Source organism: Aquarana catesbeiana, linkage group LG07 (assembly GCF_042186555.1).
Source record: "Aquarana catesbeiana isolate 2022-GZ linkage group LG07, ASM4218655v1, whole genome shotgun sequence".
NCBI classification, from domain to species: Eukaryota; Metazoa; Chordata; class Amphibia; order Anura; family Ranidae; genus Aquarana; species Aquarana catesbeiana.
The window spans coordinates 93,104,522-93,119,919 of NC_133330.1; the positions used below are offsets into that span (position 1 = coordinate 93,104,522).

The window sequence follows — 15,398 nt, forward strand, 5'->3', positions numbered from 1 at the left end:
GGTATATATAAAATGCACAAATTAAAGCAGGTCTTTAATAATTTTTAAACAATTTAATGTAGCAGTGTGTAAATTCCTAATACGACAAGTTATCCACCCCTTGCAGTCCATGTGCAGTAAAGCAAAAAAAAACCTCTTGCCTTTAGAAACACTTTAAAGCGGGCCTTCAGTAATTTTTTTCAACTTCCCATCTATTAAATCTTCTGTCCTTGTTGTTTTAACTTTGGATAGTAAAACATTTTTTTCTGCCAGTAAATACCTTATACAGCTCACTTCCTGATTCTTGTCTGGTAAAAAGCTTAGGCTTATGACATCACACACAACTCTCTCACTCACTCTTGTGAGAGTTTGCCAGGAAGGAAGGGGGATGAGTCATAAGAGTGCCAATGAGAGCTGCAGGGCTGCAGAGCTGGAGGTGTGCCTCTGTGTGTCTGTGTAAATCCAGGAAGTGAACAGTCAGCAGCTTCAGCTGCCCACAGTTAAAATGGCTGCAGCCAAACTCAGTGGAGGGAGATTTTTGCAGCATATTTGGCAGGTACAGAATCACAGTATATATAAAATAATATGCAAAGTGGTTGGAGGGAAGCTTCAGAATGGCAAAGATGTTATTATTACAAATTATGTGAGCAGACTGCAGTTCCTCAGTGAAAATCCATTTTTCAGTTATTTGCTACTAGTGTAAATTCGGCTGTTGGTGTCCCATACAGCCCATACAACTCAGCCTCTTGGATGCTACACTAATATTGGCAGCTGCAATGTATTACATTTTTTGTTTTTGGGTTCAATACCACTTTCACAGTTAGGGTATTGTTTTAAATCACATGTATCAAACACAAGTTTCATGTGGCCCTCGCACTTCTACCGCAGCTGCCGCACCCCCTTGTCTCCGCCCCCCACCTTGCCTCAACAGTCAGCAGCAGAGAGTATGGCAGAACTCCTCCTGTTGATCCTGTAACTCTCTGTGCAGCCACAGCATCCCTTTGTTGCCGCCTCCCCTGGTCTCAAAATCCAGCAGACTCTGGCAGCGAGGTCTGTGAATGGGGGAGCTGTACTGCAGGGTTAGGCTGGGAGGGGGTGTCTATATTAGGGAGGGGTCTGTACTGAGGGGATCAGACTTAGAGGTGGGTCTGTATTTGGGTGGTCTCTATGGAGGCAGTGTGCTGAATTTAGGGGTGTAATGAGGGAGATCTGTACTAAGGGGGGGATTGGGGCTGTTGGCAGAGATCTCTGTTGTGGAGGATATGTACTGAGGGGGATTTGTACTGGCATGAGAGGGGGATATGTGGTTGTGTTCTGTACAGTGGCCTGTGCATTACACACTCCTGACCTCTGCACTCTCTGTGTTACACACTTCTGAGCCCAGGCTGCATTCTCTGTGTTAAACACCCCTGACCCATACCCCTGCACTTCTGAGCCCTGTGCTCTCTGCAACACACACCCCTGAGCACTGCACTCTTTGCATTGTACACTCATGTTGTACATTTCATACTCTTGACTACTGCACTCTGTACTTATATGATATGCTCCTGAGCACTGCAATCTAAGTACATTATATAATCTGGAAGTTTCTTTTTTAGAGTAAGCTATCTGTAGAAAAGCATATGTATACGGGAGAAGTGTAATTTAAAAAAAAAATAGTGTGCTGAGGTTTGTATGTGTCTCTTAGACTCTTGCTTGTGGCACAGTAATTAAAGGATATTGTGGGCATACAAGAACTGTGGCATACGTATGCTGTGTATACAGTGAGTAAGCTCAGTTTTTTTTTTAACCTTGCCCCTTTAAGCCCCTCCCACTGTTAGCACAATTTGGCCACACCCGCAATCCTGCATTTTATTGATCAGCCCTAGGTGGCAGATATGCTAGGTATGCAATTTCCAGCCATTTGAATGGATTCACTGACAATGTGAACACCACTTTCTAAAGTACCTCCTAAAATCGTCATGACTGTTTCCTTACCTGTGGGCTGCTGTCTGAGTTCCCCTATGGAGACAGCAACTCCCTATGGCAACATATTTTTACTCCCAATTCTTCCATTTTCCTTCCTTCTCTTCCCTGCACCTCCCCTTCCCTACCTCGCTTCCCTTTATTTTCTCCATTTTTTTCTGTTCCCTTTTCCCTCCGTCCTAGATACCTGGATCTCATATTCCAGACTCCCAGACTCTACCTATTTTCCCCTATCCCATGAATTCTGCATTTAGAATCATTGCCACATATCCCATCCAAAATTTTGCCAATTGTATACACCAATGATATGATACATTAACATTTGCTGTTGACACTATTAAAGTGGTTGTAAAGGCACAAGGTAAAAAAACCTTCTGTGTACAGCAGCCCCCCTAATACTAACCTGAGCCCCCTCTCGCTCCAGTGATGTCCATGAAAGCCTTGCCTCTCCGGGAACTCACACTCCTGATTGGCTTTTGGCAGCAGCAGGAGCTATTGGCTCCCACTGCTGTCAATCACAGCTAGTGAGCTATCAGAAGATGGAGGGGGCGGGGCCAAGCCATGTGTGAATGGACACACAAAGCCGTGGGTTGGGATTGCGCCTGCTTGGGTGCCCTCAGAACAAGCTGCTTGCTGTGGGGGCACCTGGCAGGAGGGAGGAGCGCCGTGCATGGGACTCGAAAAGAGGAGGATCTGGGCTGCTCTGTGCAAAGCCATTACACAGAGCAGGTAAATATATTATATTTGTTATTTAAAAAAAACAAGGCTTTAATATCGCTATAACTTGTGTAATCTATTTCATTATCCATGTATGTTGCACCATGTGTTAAAAACAATAAAAACATAGTTTTTGCTTGCCCTGTGCTTGGTTCTACAGCAGTGCCCTGTGCTTGTTGTTACATTATGGCCAACAGTCCTGCATTTAGTGCATCAATGGAGTGTGTAAAAGCATCCCCCATAGGGAGAGAAAAAATGCTCAATGCTTTGAAGATATAGAAAAAAATGCTATTCATTGTACTGTACCTCCCACGTTTCCCAATCCTTTCTACAGTACTTGACTTGGTACAGAAGAGATGCAGAAGAGTGTAAGTTTTTTGGCATCTTCCAGGTCAGATTAATTGTACCATTGTTGGACATTTGGACTTTGAGATCATTCGGCGGCAGCATCTGAACTGAAGGAATAGATTTAAAAAATGAGCAAACAGAGAATACTTAATTTTACACTACATTTATCTACAACTCTATGTTACAGAATTCATTATAAACCATAACCGTGGTAAGAAATATTTCTTTCTGTCTTTTTTTATTTAAACTCTGACTTAAAGCTAAACTTAAGACAAACCTTTTCTATGTTTATAGAGTGCGAAAGGACTAGAACCTCTATTAGGGTTAGGTGTTATGCACAAAAAGTGCCTATTTAAAGCGGTTGTAAGGCCAAAAAAAAAACCTGTAAGAAGGAACTAGCATACAAAGGCATGCTAGCTCATTATGAAATACTTACCTTAGAACGAAGCCCCTGTAGCGTCGCCCGGCCACCGCTGAGGGGGCCGACATATTGCCCCGGCGATACTTCCGGGTTTGTATGCTCCGCCGCTGGGGGGGGCCCACATGTTGCCCCGTCGTTACTTCCGGGTTCGCGGGCTCCGGCACTGTGAGTGGCCGGAGCCGTGATGACTTCACGCCCACGCAGGAGCCTACAGTTCCGGCAAGGAGCTCTGAATTTCCGGCACAATACGCCAGACCTTCAGATGCATGCGCTGCTGACGTCAGCGGCTACATGCAAGGTGAATATCTCCTAAACGATGAACGTTTAGGAGATATTCCTTTTACTATCTAGCCTATAATAAGGCTTACCTGTAGGTAAAAATCACAAAGCGGGCAATACAACCGCTTTAAACTCTCTGAACGAAGGAACCACTGGCAGAAAAAAATTTGCTTAAAAAAAAACACAGTAAAAGGCATGTATTGCACAAGTGTTTAGTTGTGTTTAGGTGCGTCTAGTGTTTGAGCATTAAAACTTTCTATTAGCCAGAATATTCATTTATTCTGGCCATTAGAATGCATTAATGCTCAAATGCTAGACACGTCTTGGTGCGTTTAGATGCATTAAGGCAGGGATTCTCAACCAGGGCTCCTCCAGAGCTTGTTGGGGGTTCCTTGAGTTGTAGCTAATTGACCTCCCATCTTATGGTGCCTCCATGGCTCCAGGGCCAACGTCACTTGACTGAACCAGTGGTATGACACCAATGAACATTTAGCTGTCTGTGGCATTCTGACCACCACTGTAAGAATTGAATTCATCCTACTGACTACCAATGTAAGGAGCATTCTTCCCACCAGGGGCAGACTGACAACTCATGGGGCCCCCGGGCAATAGGAGAAGATTATGGGGCCCCCCGGCAATAGGAGATTATGGGGCCCCCAGGCAATAGGAGATTATGGGGCCACACAGTATACACACGCACACATACAGTATACACACACAGACACACAGTGTACACAGTGTACACACAGTATACACACACAGAATACACATACACACACTGAAAAGGTACTGGAGAGGCGGGGCAGCTATAATCTTGGGAGTTTAAAAAAACACAGATTTTTACATACTGTCCCTGGTTTTATTGAGGCTGGCAACCCTGATGGGGCCCCTTAGTGGCATGGGGCCCTCGGGCAGTGCTCGAGTGCCCAAATGGTCAGTCCGCCCCTACTTCCCACTGATCACCAATGTAAGGAGCATTCTTCCCCTGATGAGATAATTTTCGCATGGGTCTCCCAAGACCTAGAAATTATTTCAAGGGTTCCTCTGGGGTAAAAAGGTTGAGAAAGGCTGCATTAAGGTGTGTTCCAAATTTTTCTGCTCTTCAGCTACTCTCATGAACGTGCCTTTGGTGGGGTTTTTTTTCTGCTTGTAAATGCTCCTCTTCTAATATGCCTTTAAAAGCCTAAGTGTGCATGGACACATAGGCTTCCATAGAGGTGCTTTTACAGACTGAAAAAAATGCTCAACATCTAATAACTGCTCTGCTTTTTAAGCTCTGTGTGCAAGAGGCCTAATGCCTCGTATACACGATCGGACATTCCGACAACAAAATCCATGTTTTTTTTCCAACGGATGTTGGCTCAAACTTGTCTTGCATACACACGGTCACACAAAGTTGGTCAGAAATTCCGAACGTCAAGAACGCGGTGACGTACAACACGTACGAGGAGCCGAGAAAAATGAAGTTCAATAGCCAGTGCTGCTCTTCTGCTTGATTCTGAGCATGCGTGGCACTTTGTGCATTGGAATTGTGTACACACGATCGGAATTTACACGAACGGATTTTGTTGTCGGAAAATTTGAGAACCAGACCTCAAATTTTGTGCGATGGAAATTCTGATGGAAACTGTCTGATGGAGCCTACACACATTCGGAATTTCCGACAAAAGGCTCCCATTGAACATTTTCCGTCGGAAAATACGACCGTGTGTACGGGGCATTAGGCACCATGCACACTGGCCTAAAAATTGCTGCCTCTACGGGAGTTTTGTGTTTTGCCTGTAGAAGTTACTCAATGTTATCCTATGTGTCCATACACATTAGGACCATTACAGGCATATTATGAGCTCGGCATTTAGAGGCAGGAAAAAACATTTTTTGATTTCTGGCAGAAAAAAGGCAAAACTCTCCCAAACTAAACTTTGTACAAAAAACACTCTAAATGATTGTTTTTTTTCTGCCAAGGGAACTGGCATTTTTTTAAGCCCAGTGTGCATGGAGCCTTAGTGCTAAATGGGTCCTATTTGAGATATTCACTTTTATATTATGTTTTGTTAGGTGTGATTACACTTTAAAGCAGAACTCCATCCACAGTAATTTTACAAATTCATAAGAGGAAAAAAGTTACCTCTTGTGAAGTGTGGTAAATGCCCAACTTGGTCCTGTAAACAGATTACAAGGCATTTTGTGATTGGACAAGGGGAGAGGAAAATAAATGGGTAACTGGCAGGATCCCTTCACTGTATGAAAACTGAAGCTTTTATAGCTACAGCGTTGAAAGTACAGTGCTGATTGTATTATCTGCTGGCTAGAAATGAAGGAATTCTACAGAAAACAGGACGTAAGCTGAGCATTTATTATACTTTGTAATGCCATGTACACACGAGCGGAATTTCCGACAGAAAGAGTCTGATGGGAGCTTATCATCATATATTCCGACCGTGTGTATGCCCCATCGGACTTTTTCTGTCGAAAATTCAGACAGACAGATAGAGAACATGTTCTATATTTTTCCGACGGAACAAATTACTATCGGAAAAAACGCTCGTCCGTATGCTGTTCCGACGCACCAAAAACGACGCATGCTCTGAAGCAAGTACGAGACGGAAGCTATTGGCTACTGGCTATTTTCTAGTCCCGTCGTACGTGTTGTACGTCACCGCGTTCTGGACGGTCGGAATTTGGTGTGACTGTGTGTATGCAAGACAGCTTGAGTGGAATTCCGTTAGAACTCCGTCGGAAAAACCTTCAGAGTTTTTTTCCTAGGGCAAAACCGGTCCTGTGTACAGGGCATAAGAGGTAACTTTTTTTCCCTTATGAAAGATGTCCATGGCTGGAGTTCCTCTTTAAGATAATTGTTTTTTTTATAAACTCTTACCTATAGATGCTGGTATAATGCAAGCCTCTGCATGTACATCCCATTCTGTTATGAAGGCGAAGTTGGTAGTTGCTAAAGAGCTGAATATATCATTAAAGCGGCAGCCTATAAGAACGTTCCCATCTTCCTGGTTCTGAGATTCAAAGGGATTGCAGCGATGTCTAAATCTGGTGAGAGGTTTGAGAAAAAGCCACAATTTTTAGAAGACAATCCGCTGTATCTGTGTGTATCTGTGTATGTACACTGTGCACCCATGACACTAGTATCACAGGGCATTATAGGTTCTGTACAGAGCACTCCTCTGAGTTTACTGCACAGAAACGTTGTGCGTCCTTGCTTCTGTTTCAGGGCCGAATTCAGGCAAAGAATCTGCCCTGATTCGTCCCTGAACTGGAGAACAGGGACAGACAGCATTGCTGTGTGATCCATAGCCGGTTTAGGTGTGAACCGAGCCTAAATGTTGCATTCCAGACATGTTTTTTTTTTTTCTTGTCAATTTTGTTTATTGGATTTTAACAATTAGCATACATGAGTACATATGGTGGCAGCAAAAGAAAAGATTACATATATGATAATAATATTGAGTTGTAGTTCCAACATAAACTAAAAGTAGTTTAACTAAAACAATTTTAGCATGGATCTAACTACTCAAAAGTTTACATCATACATTGTATAGAAGGGATCAAACCAGTAGACCAGGTTAGAATAAGATGACCTCAGATGAAAAAAAAATGGTCCTAATTATTATCAAGAGTATCGTTTTTAAATAAAAATAAAAAAAGAAATTCCAGACATGTTTTTAACCACTTCCATACCGGGCCTATTCTGGCACTCCTCTCCTACATGTAAAAATCATTTTTTTTTGCTAGTTAATTACTCATAACCCCCAAACATTATATATGTTTTTTTAGCAGAGACCCTAGGTAATAAAATGGCAATCTTTGCAACTTTTTATGTCACACGTTATTTGCAGCAATTTTTCAAACGTGGTTTTTTTTTGGAAAAAAAAACTTTTTCTTGAATTAAAAAAAAAAAAAAAACACTCAAGTTAGCCCATTTTTTTTATATAGTGTGTGAGTGTGAAATATGGTGTTACGCCGAGTAAACAGATACCTAACGTGTCACACTTTAAAATTGCGCACACTTGTGGAATGACGCCAAACTTTGGTACTTGAAAAACTCCATAGTGGATGCTTTAATTTTTACAGGCTACCTGTTTAGAGTTATGGAGGACATCTTGGGCTAGAATTATTACTCTCGCGCTAACGTTCGCAGTGATACCTCACATGTGTGGTTTGAACGTCATTTACATATGTGGGTGCGACGTAAATATGCATTCGTTTCTGCGTGCAAGCATGCGGGGACGGGGGCCCTTTAATTTTTTTTTTTTTATTGCTTACTTTATTTTTATTTCTTTATTTTTACACTTTTCCTTTAAATTTTTTTTTTTTTATAACTTTTTTTTTAAATTCCTATTACAATAATGTAAACATCCCTTGTAATAGGAATAGGGCATGACAGGTCCTCTTTATGGAGAGATGTGGGGTCTATAAGACCCCACATCTCTCCACTAGGCAGGAAAGACTAAGATAAAAAAAACAAAAAAACGATCTTGGCCTTTCCAGTTAAAGCGGAGTTCCACCCAAAAATGGAACTTCTGCTTTATGTGAAGGTGACCCCCTGACATGCCCCATTTGGCATGTCATTTTTTTTTGGGGGGGGAGCGGAAACCCTCATTTTAGAGGGTTCCAGCTCCCACTTCCTCCTAGGGGAACCGCAGCGCTGGAAGGAAGTTCACCTCACCCCACTCCCTCTCGGCAATCATCTGGGACATGTCACAGGTCCCAGTTGATTGTCCGGCCAGTCACAGCATGCCGCGCAGCTCACGCATGCGCAGTGCGTGCCCGGCTGTGAAACCACAGCCGGGCACCCACAGTGACAATGCCGGCGCCGCAGAGAGGAGGGGGAGATGAGCGGGGCTTCATTCCCCCCGCATGGCTGCACCCTGGGGCAGGTTAGTGTCCGATTTTTAAAAGTCAGCAGCTGCAGTATTTGTAGCTGCTGACTTTTAATTTTTTTTGTTTTTGTTGGAACTCCGCTTTAAGTACACGGCAGTGTTTACATCATAACATGATATCATAACGTCACGCCCGGGCCTCTGAAGATCATAGAGACTGCTGGGGGCCATCAGATATCTCCACTCAAAGTCCAGGACATCATATGAAGTAGTTCAAAAAATATTTGGGCCAGATATATATTCAGAAAAAAAACGTGATTTCATTGAAGCTAGTAGAAGTACTTTAATAGGTCTCCATTTTAGCCTTCTGTAATCCCCTGCACAGTAACATTCATATGGGATAGGGAGGATCAGCATAAACCAAATGGAGCAGAAACTTTTTTCACACTGCAGTCTGTCCATCACTATGAATATGCTTCCATGATGGGAGAATTTGACTATATGTTAATATGCAGAAATACCTGTCCAGATTATTCCAGTGGTAGAGTCTCATAGGAAGCATTTCTCGCACTTTCACCATTTCTGTCCAGTAACATGTCCAGTTTTCCTTGAAGTTATTAACACATCTCAGGGAGTCTAGAGGTTCCAAGCCTGAAAAAATAAAGTTAGCATGCACATTTTTATTTCCTGCTATGTAACAGTAATATGTTCCACAGCACAGGACCATGTTTTACAATTCACAGGACCTTGCTGTCATGGGGCCTTCTCCCATCAGTGAACTCTCCAACCCCCTCTAAGGCCTGATTCACACCTATGCATTTTTAGTGCTTTTTGCATTTTGCAGATTTGCACTGCAGAACTTGTTCCATAGGAAACCATGGTAAATTGACTGTAGTGCAAATCTGCAAAATGCAAAAAGTACTAAAACTGCATAGGTGTGAATCAGCCTAATAGGGACAAAGCTCCAAATCATCTCTCTGCCTGTCTGCTTGCACTCACCTGAGCTTAGTCAATTAACTTTTTTGAAAGTTTTGCCTAAATATCTGGTGAGTATACCTCCCAACTGTCCCTGATTTGGAGGGACTGTTCCTGATTTGGAGCAATGTCCCTCTGCCCCTCATTCCTCCTCATTTGTCCCTCATTTTGGTCTGATCTATATAGATGTATATAAAATGCACTTTTTATCTATCAAAAAGTGTTTTCCAGTGCTAAACCTTTCATCTGATTTCTAATTTGCTGCATTTGTAAATTCCAATAGCCAGTATAAAGGAATAGTAGTGGTAAAAAAAGCACTTGTGGGTTTAACCAATCTTGTTTTATTGTACAATTCTCCTTTAAGGGGGCGTGGCCAGGGGTGTGGCCTATGCCTGCATGCTTTTGCTGATAGGTGTTCCTCATTTCCATCTCAAAAAGTAGGGAGGTATGGCTGAGTAGGAAAGGTAGGAAGGAACTTGGGAATAACAAATCAGGCAAAGTACAGTTTGCAGGAAGTTCAGAAAACCCAGCAAAAATACACAAATCCGTTAAATAACATGCTTTTGGAAATGCCTTAAAGCGGAATTCTAGTCCTTTTTGTGTTTATTAAAATTCCACAGCTACAAAAAGTGTAGCCGCTGATTTCTAATAAACATACACTCACCTGTCCCAGGATCCAGCAATGTGGCCGCCTGAACCCTCGGTTCTCTCCCCCCGGCGCCGGCATCGCAAGTGTGGGCACCCGGCTGTGACAGCTTGCAGCTTCACAGCCGGGTGCGCACTGCACATGCGCGAGTCGCGTTGCGGCTCCTGAATGGCGGGGCAATCTTCTTGAACCTGTGACTTGTCCCAGAAGATTGCAGGGATGGAGGAGGAGAGGAGAACTTCCGTTTGAGTCATCTAGGTGGCCCAAGCGGAAGTGGGAGCTGGTTTCCTGTCAAAACTAGATACCCCCCCAAAAAATGACATGACAAATGTGGCATGTAAGGGGTGAGAAGTCCTTATCGCGCAACTTCCACTTTTGGGTGAAACTCCGCTTTAAACCCAAATGTGAGGTTGCAGGCAGTGTTAATTTCGGCAACTAACATATTTTAGTCGACTAAATTAATACCATTGTAGTCAACTAAGATACGACTAAAACTGAAACAATTGAGATGACTAAAGTACGACTAAAACTAAAATGGCATTTTTGGCTGGGTCCACACCACAGCAGAGAGTCCGGTGCATATCCATTCACCATTTCAGGTCCGATTTCAGCCTGAATTTTTGTCTGAATTCGGACATGAAACGGACCAAAAGATGCACAGGGCTCCTGTGCAATTCGCAGAGGAGCCGTTGCTGAAATGTGTGAACCGGCTCTATAGAGAGCCAGTCACAATCTCCTGCTATGCGAATTGGATGCGGGGAAACTCACATCCAATTTGCATAGGTGTGAACCCAGCCTGAGTCAAAAGACTATGACTAAAAGTAAATAGAAATTTGATGTCAAAATCAACACTGCACTACCATATAAGAATATGTAGGGGAAATTTACTAAGCTAATAATATTAAATATATGTAATATATTCAGGTAATATGTGCAATGGCATTACAGTTTTTTGTTTTTTTTTATATTTTCGAGTTGTACTTTTGCTTGTCAAAAAGCAATATATTTGTTTGTGAAACTTGGTGTTATTTATAAAGACGTTCTATATCACAATGACTAAGGCCTCTTTCACACATGCGGACAGTATGTCCGTATTTCATCCATCCGTTTTCGGATGAAATACGGACATACATGCATCCCTATGGGATAGCGGGTGTCAGCGGATGTACATCCGCTAACACCCGATGTTGTCCGGCTCCGCTCTCGTCCGATTCTGCGGACGGAAGAAAATCCTATTTTTCTATCCGTCTGCAGAGCGGATCGGATGAACACGGACAGATGGTCCGTGTTCCTCCGATCCCCCATAGGGGAGAGCGGAGATCTGACAGGGCGGTCCCTGCACAGTGTGCGGGTCCCGCCCTGTCATCTGCCTGCTCAGCTGGGGAAAACGGAGCGATCCCCGCTGAGCAGCGGATAAACACCGGGCGGATCAACACGGATCCGTCCCGTGTGAAAGGGGCCTAAATCTGTGCCTGTAGTGTAGTGCATGTTCAAACTTTAATACCATAAATAATAACATGTTATTCGATTTTTACTCCAGGAGTAAATAATTTCTTAAGAAATGCTTAAATAATGCCTTAAAATTTAACTAAACCCATTAGATTTTAGACTACTAAAATGTACTGGAGATTTTAGTAGACTAAATTACGACTAAAACTAAATCAATTCAATCGACTAAAATACGACTAAAACTGAAATGGCATTTTAGTCAAAAGACTATAACTAAAACGAAATCGAAATTTGATGTCAAAATTAACACTGGTTGCAGCTACAATAGGATGCACCACTTTAACTACTTGAAAAACAGGCCTTTTTCCTGTCATTTTTTGTTTTAAAACCCCTTAGTGCCGACCGTACACACATATGCAGCCTCGGCTTTCAGGGGTTATACCAGCAACCCGTTTTTGGCGATCTGAATGCTTTGAAGTGCAAAGGAGGGATTTGGGGTCTTTTAGACCCCCGATCCCTCCATAAAGTGTACCTGTTACCACCTATTACTGTCACAAGGGTTGTTTACATTCCTTGTGACAGCAAGAAAAGTGATCAACATTTTTTTTGTAAAAAAATTTTTTTTGTAAAATGTAAAAAATAAATAAATAAATGAAATAAATAAGAAAAAATAAATAAAAATGTTTTAAAGCTCGCGCAGCAAAAAAAAAACACATACATAAGTCGCGTCCGCTTATGTAAACGGTGTTCAAATCACACATGTGAGGTATCGCCGCGATCATCAGAGTGAGAACAATAATTCTAGCACCAGACCTTCTCTGTAACTCTAACCTGGTAACTGCTAATTTTTTTTTAAGAGTCGCCTGAGGAGATTTTTAGGTACCGTAGTTTGTCACCATTCCACAAGTGTGCTCAATTTCAAAGCATGACATGTTGGGTATCTATATACTCAGTATAACATCCTGTGTAGAGCTGCACGATTCTGGGGAAAAATGAGAATCATAATTTTTTTGCTCAGAATAAAGGTCTCGATTCTCTCACGATTCTCACGGCGTAACATCTTTCACATTATACAAAAAATTGGGCTAACTTTACTGTTTAGTTTTTCTTTAATTCATGAAAGTGTCTTTTTTCCCAAAAAATTGCATTTGAAAGACCGCTGCGCAAATACCGTGTGACAAAAAATATTGTAACGATCGCCATTTTGTTCTCTAGGGTCTCTGCTAAAAAAAATGTATATAATGTTTGGGGGTTATAAGTAATTTTCTAGCAAAAAATAAGGATTTTAATTTGCAAGTAACAAATGTCAGAAATAGACTTTTTTTCTTTTCTCGTTTATATAGCAACAAACAAAAAATCCAGTGGTGATTAAATACCACCAGAAGAAAGCTATTTGTGTGAAAAAAATTATATTTTCATATGGGTATAGTGTAGCATGACCACCCAATTATCATTAAAAGTGTAAAAGCACTGAAAGCTGAAAATTGGCCTGGACGAGAGAGGGGTAAAAGTGCCAAGTAGGCAAATAGTTACTGAATTTTAATGCACACAAACACAATATAATACCCTTTTTTTTTTTGTAAAATATAAAAGATGGTGTTACGCCGAGTAAACAGCTACCTAAAATGTCACGCTTTAAAATGCAGAATAGCAAAAAACTAAGGTATTTAAAAAACTCTATAAGTGACGCTTTAACAGCCTTTATAGGTTACCAGTGCAGAGTTACAGAGGAGATCTAATGCTAGAATTATTGCTCTAGCTATGGTGTTCACGGCAATACCTCACATGTGTGGTGCGATCAATGTTTACGTATGTATGCATGACCAATGTGTGCATTCGTCGTTGCTCACGAGCATGGGGGATGTGGGCTCTTTAAAAAAAAAAATGCTTATTTATTTTTACACTGCTTTTTCACCTTTTTTTAATTTTATTGCTGTCATAAGAAATTTAAACATCCCTTGTGACAGCAATAGGCAGTGACAGGTACTCTTTATAGAGAGAATTGGGGTCTATTAGACCTGAAATGTCTCCTCTGCCTTTAAAAGCATCTGATGAAGCCAAGATCAATGTGTTCAGATGCTCTTAATATTTAAAAACAGTGCTGTGTACATCCGGGAAAGCCAGTAGTGGTGAAAATGCTTGTTGCTTCCCGTTTCATATACAGTACCATAGTGCTCATCAGGGATCTTCTGCTGACTTCATTCTGGGCTCGCCAGTGGGTGCCGGGACTAACTAATGTAGGTTGCCAAGGTTCATACCTTTCAGAGAAGTAAAGTCCATATGGCAAAAGTTCAGTTGCAGCAGTTCTTCCTCTGCAAATCCAAATGTAGAAGAAAGCTTGCTTTGAGCCCTCCCCTGGTATTCATGTGACTTACAGCAGAGGGGCAAGACTCAGCAAGCATATGAAAATAGTACAGACACAGTTAACTCTTTCCCATCCTGGGCAACCTGGACTAACTATATAACAGCAATACATTCAATGATACCCCACAAGCACCTGCTTACAAGCTGAGTATGTGATAAGTGTGCTGGGAAAATGTTGTACTGTTTGTCCTGTGCTAAGCCCTTCCATGTGCATTCTAAAAGCTAATTATGAATTGGGATGGTTGCCATTTTTACTCAGCCAGGCTGCATACCTGTCTTTTATAAATTTCCTTTCCAGACCATGTTTTTTTTTTTTCTCTTAAAAGGGCTAGTGCACTATTTAAAAAATGTTTAATATCCCTCTAAAAATTCATAAAGACCCTTTCCAGGCATGCATGCACCCCCCCCCCCCCCCCCCCATGAATCATGCTAGTCCATATGCCCTCAACATTGGTAGGGTACCTTGCAAGGGGGAGGCAAGTCCTCTCAGCCACATTGTTCTTTTTGTAAACAAAGCGGCTGGCAATTCTATTCATCTATACCTGCCCCTTATCCTAGACCTGGGAGACCCTGCTGCTTTGTTTATATGAGCTGTTATCTGCTGGACCTGTCATTCGGTGGGAGTGAAGCAACACGTGTCAGTCATCTGCTGTTTTTTTCTTTTGATGTGTTGATGGGCATCGGGCATCGTAATTGGCATAGATCTACATTGCTGGATAACATAATTAATGGTGGACATATAGTATATTATGGGATATTTTGGGGGAAATTTTGGTTTTGTTTTGTTTTTATTTGTTTGGTTTTATGAAAAACTGTGTGTGGTTTTTCACTGTTTACATTTTTTGTTGGTGTAAATGAGTAGGAGAACTAAATACTCTTACTCATCCACATTAAAGGAGGAGCCAGAATCTGGGAGCCCTCTTATTGTTATAGGGTATTTTCTAGATTCCAATGAGCCTCCCACCCACAAATGCTTGAAACCTCCGGGCCAGGGTTTTAGCGAAGAGGCCCTTTGCCTCATCAATATGCAGACAAGGTGCTACTCACTCCATGCTGAAGGCACGTGGCCTGGTATAGTTCAGAAGGGGTTATAAATGCTCCTCTCCTCATTTTCCTGGCCTGCCAGGCTGCATGCTCAGGGTCTTTTATAGAATTTGGGGGACCTCATGACATTTTTTTTCTTTTGTTTATTTGCAAGGGGTCCCCCTTAAAATTCATACCAGCCCTTAAGAGCCTGATGTAAATTAGGGGGAAACTCCACGTGTTTTTTTTTTAACTATTTCCACCCCTTTTCTTACATGGCTGGGGATTACCAGTCATGTAAGTGAAAGGGGCCAGTTACATCACTGGTTGTTAAGGACTCTGTGGTGTTTGCACCCTCCAGCATCCTTAACAACCATTGACAATAGGAACCTGTCAT

At 42.0% G+C, this 15,398-nt stretch overlaps 1 protein-coding gene across 5 annotated transcripts in view; it reads right to left on the reverse strand.

The window, feature by feature from the left end:
* CSF2RB (colony stimulating factor 2 receptor subunit beta) overlaps window positions 1-15,398 on the reverse strand; it is a 94,104-nt gene that overhangs the window by 63,202 nt on the left and 15,504 nt on the right. For 3 of the 5 annotated variants that reach the window (XM_073592491.1, XM_073592490.1, XM_073592492.1), the window contains 4 exons: window positions 13,873-13,926; window positions 9,066-9,195; window positions 6,588-6,754; window positions 2,968-3,116 (listed from right to left, as the gene is read on the reverse strand). In XM_073592491.1, the coding sequence (XP_073448592.1) occupies window positions 2,968-3,116; window positions 6,588-6,754; window positions 9,066-9,195; window positions 13,873-13,926 (500 nt within the window). The remainder of the gene's footprint in view (window positions 1-2,967; window positions 3,117-6,587; window positions 6,755-9,065; window positions 9,196-13,872; window positions 13,927-15,398) is intronic. The other 2 variants (XM_073592495.1, XM_073592493.1) reach the window with 1 other exon arrangement.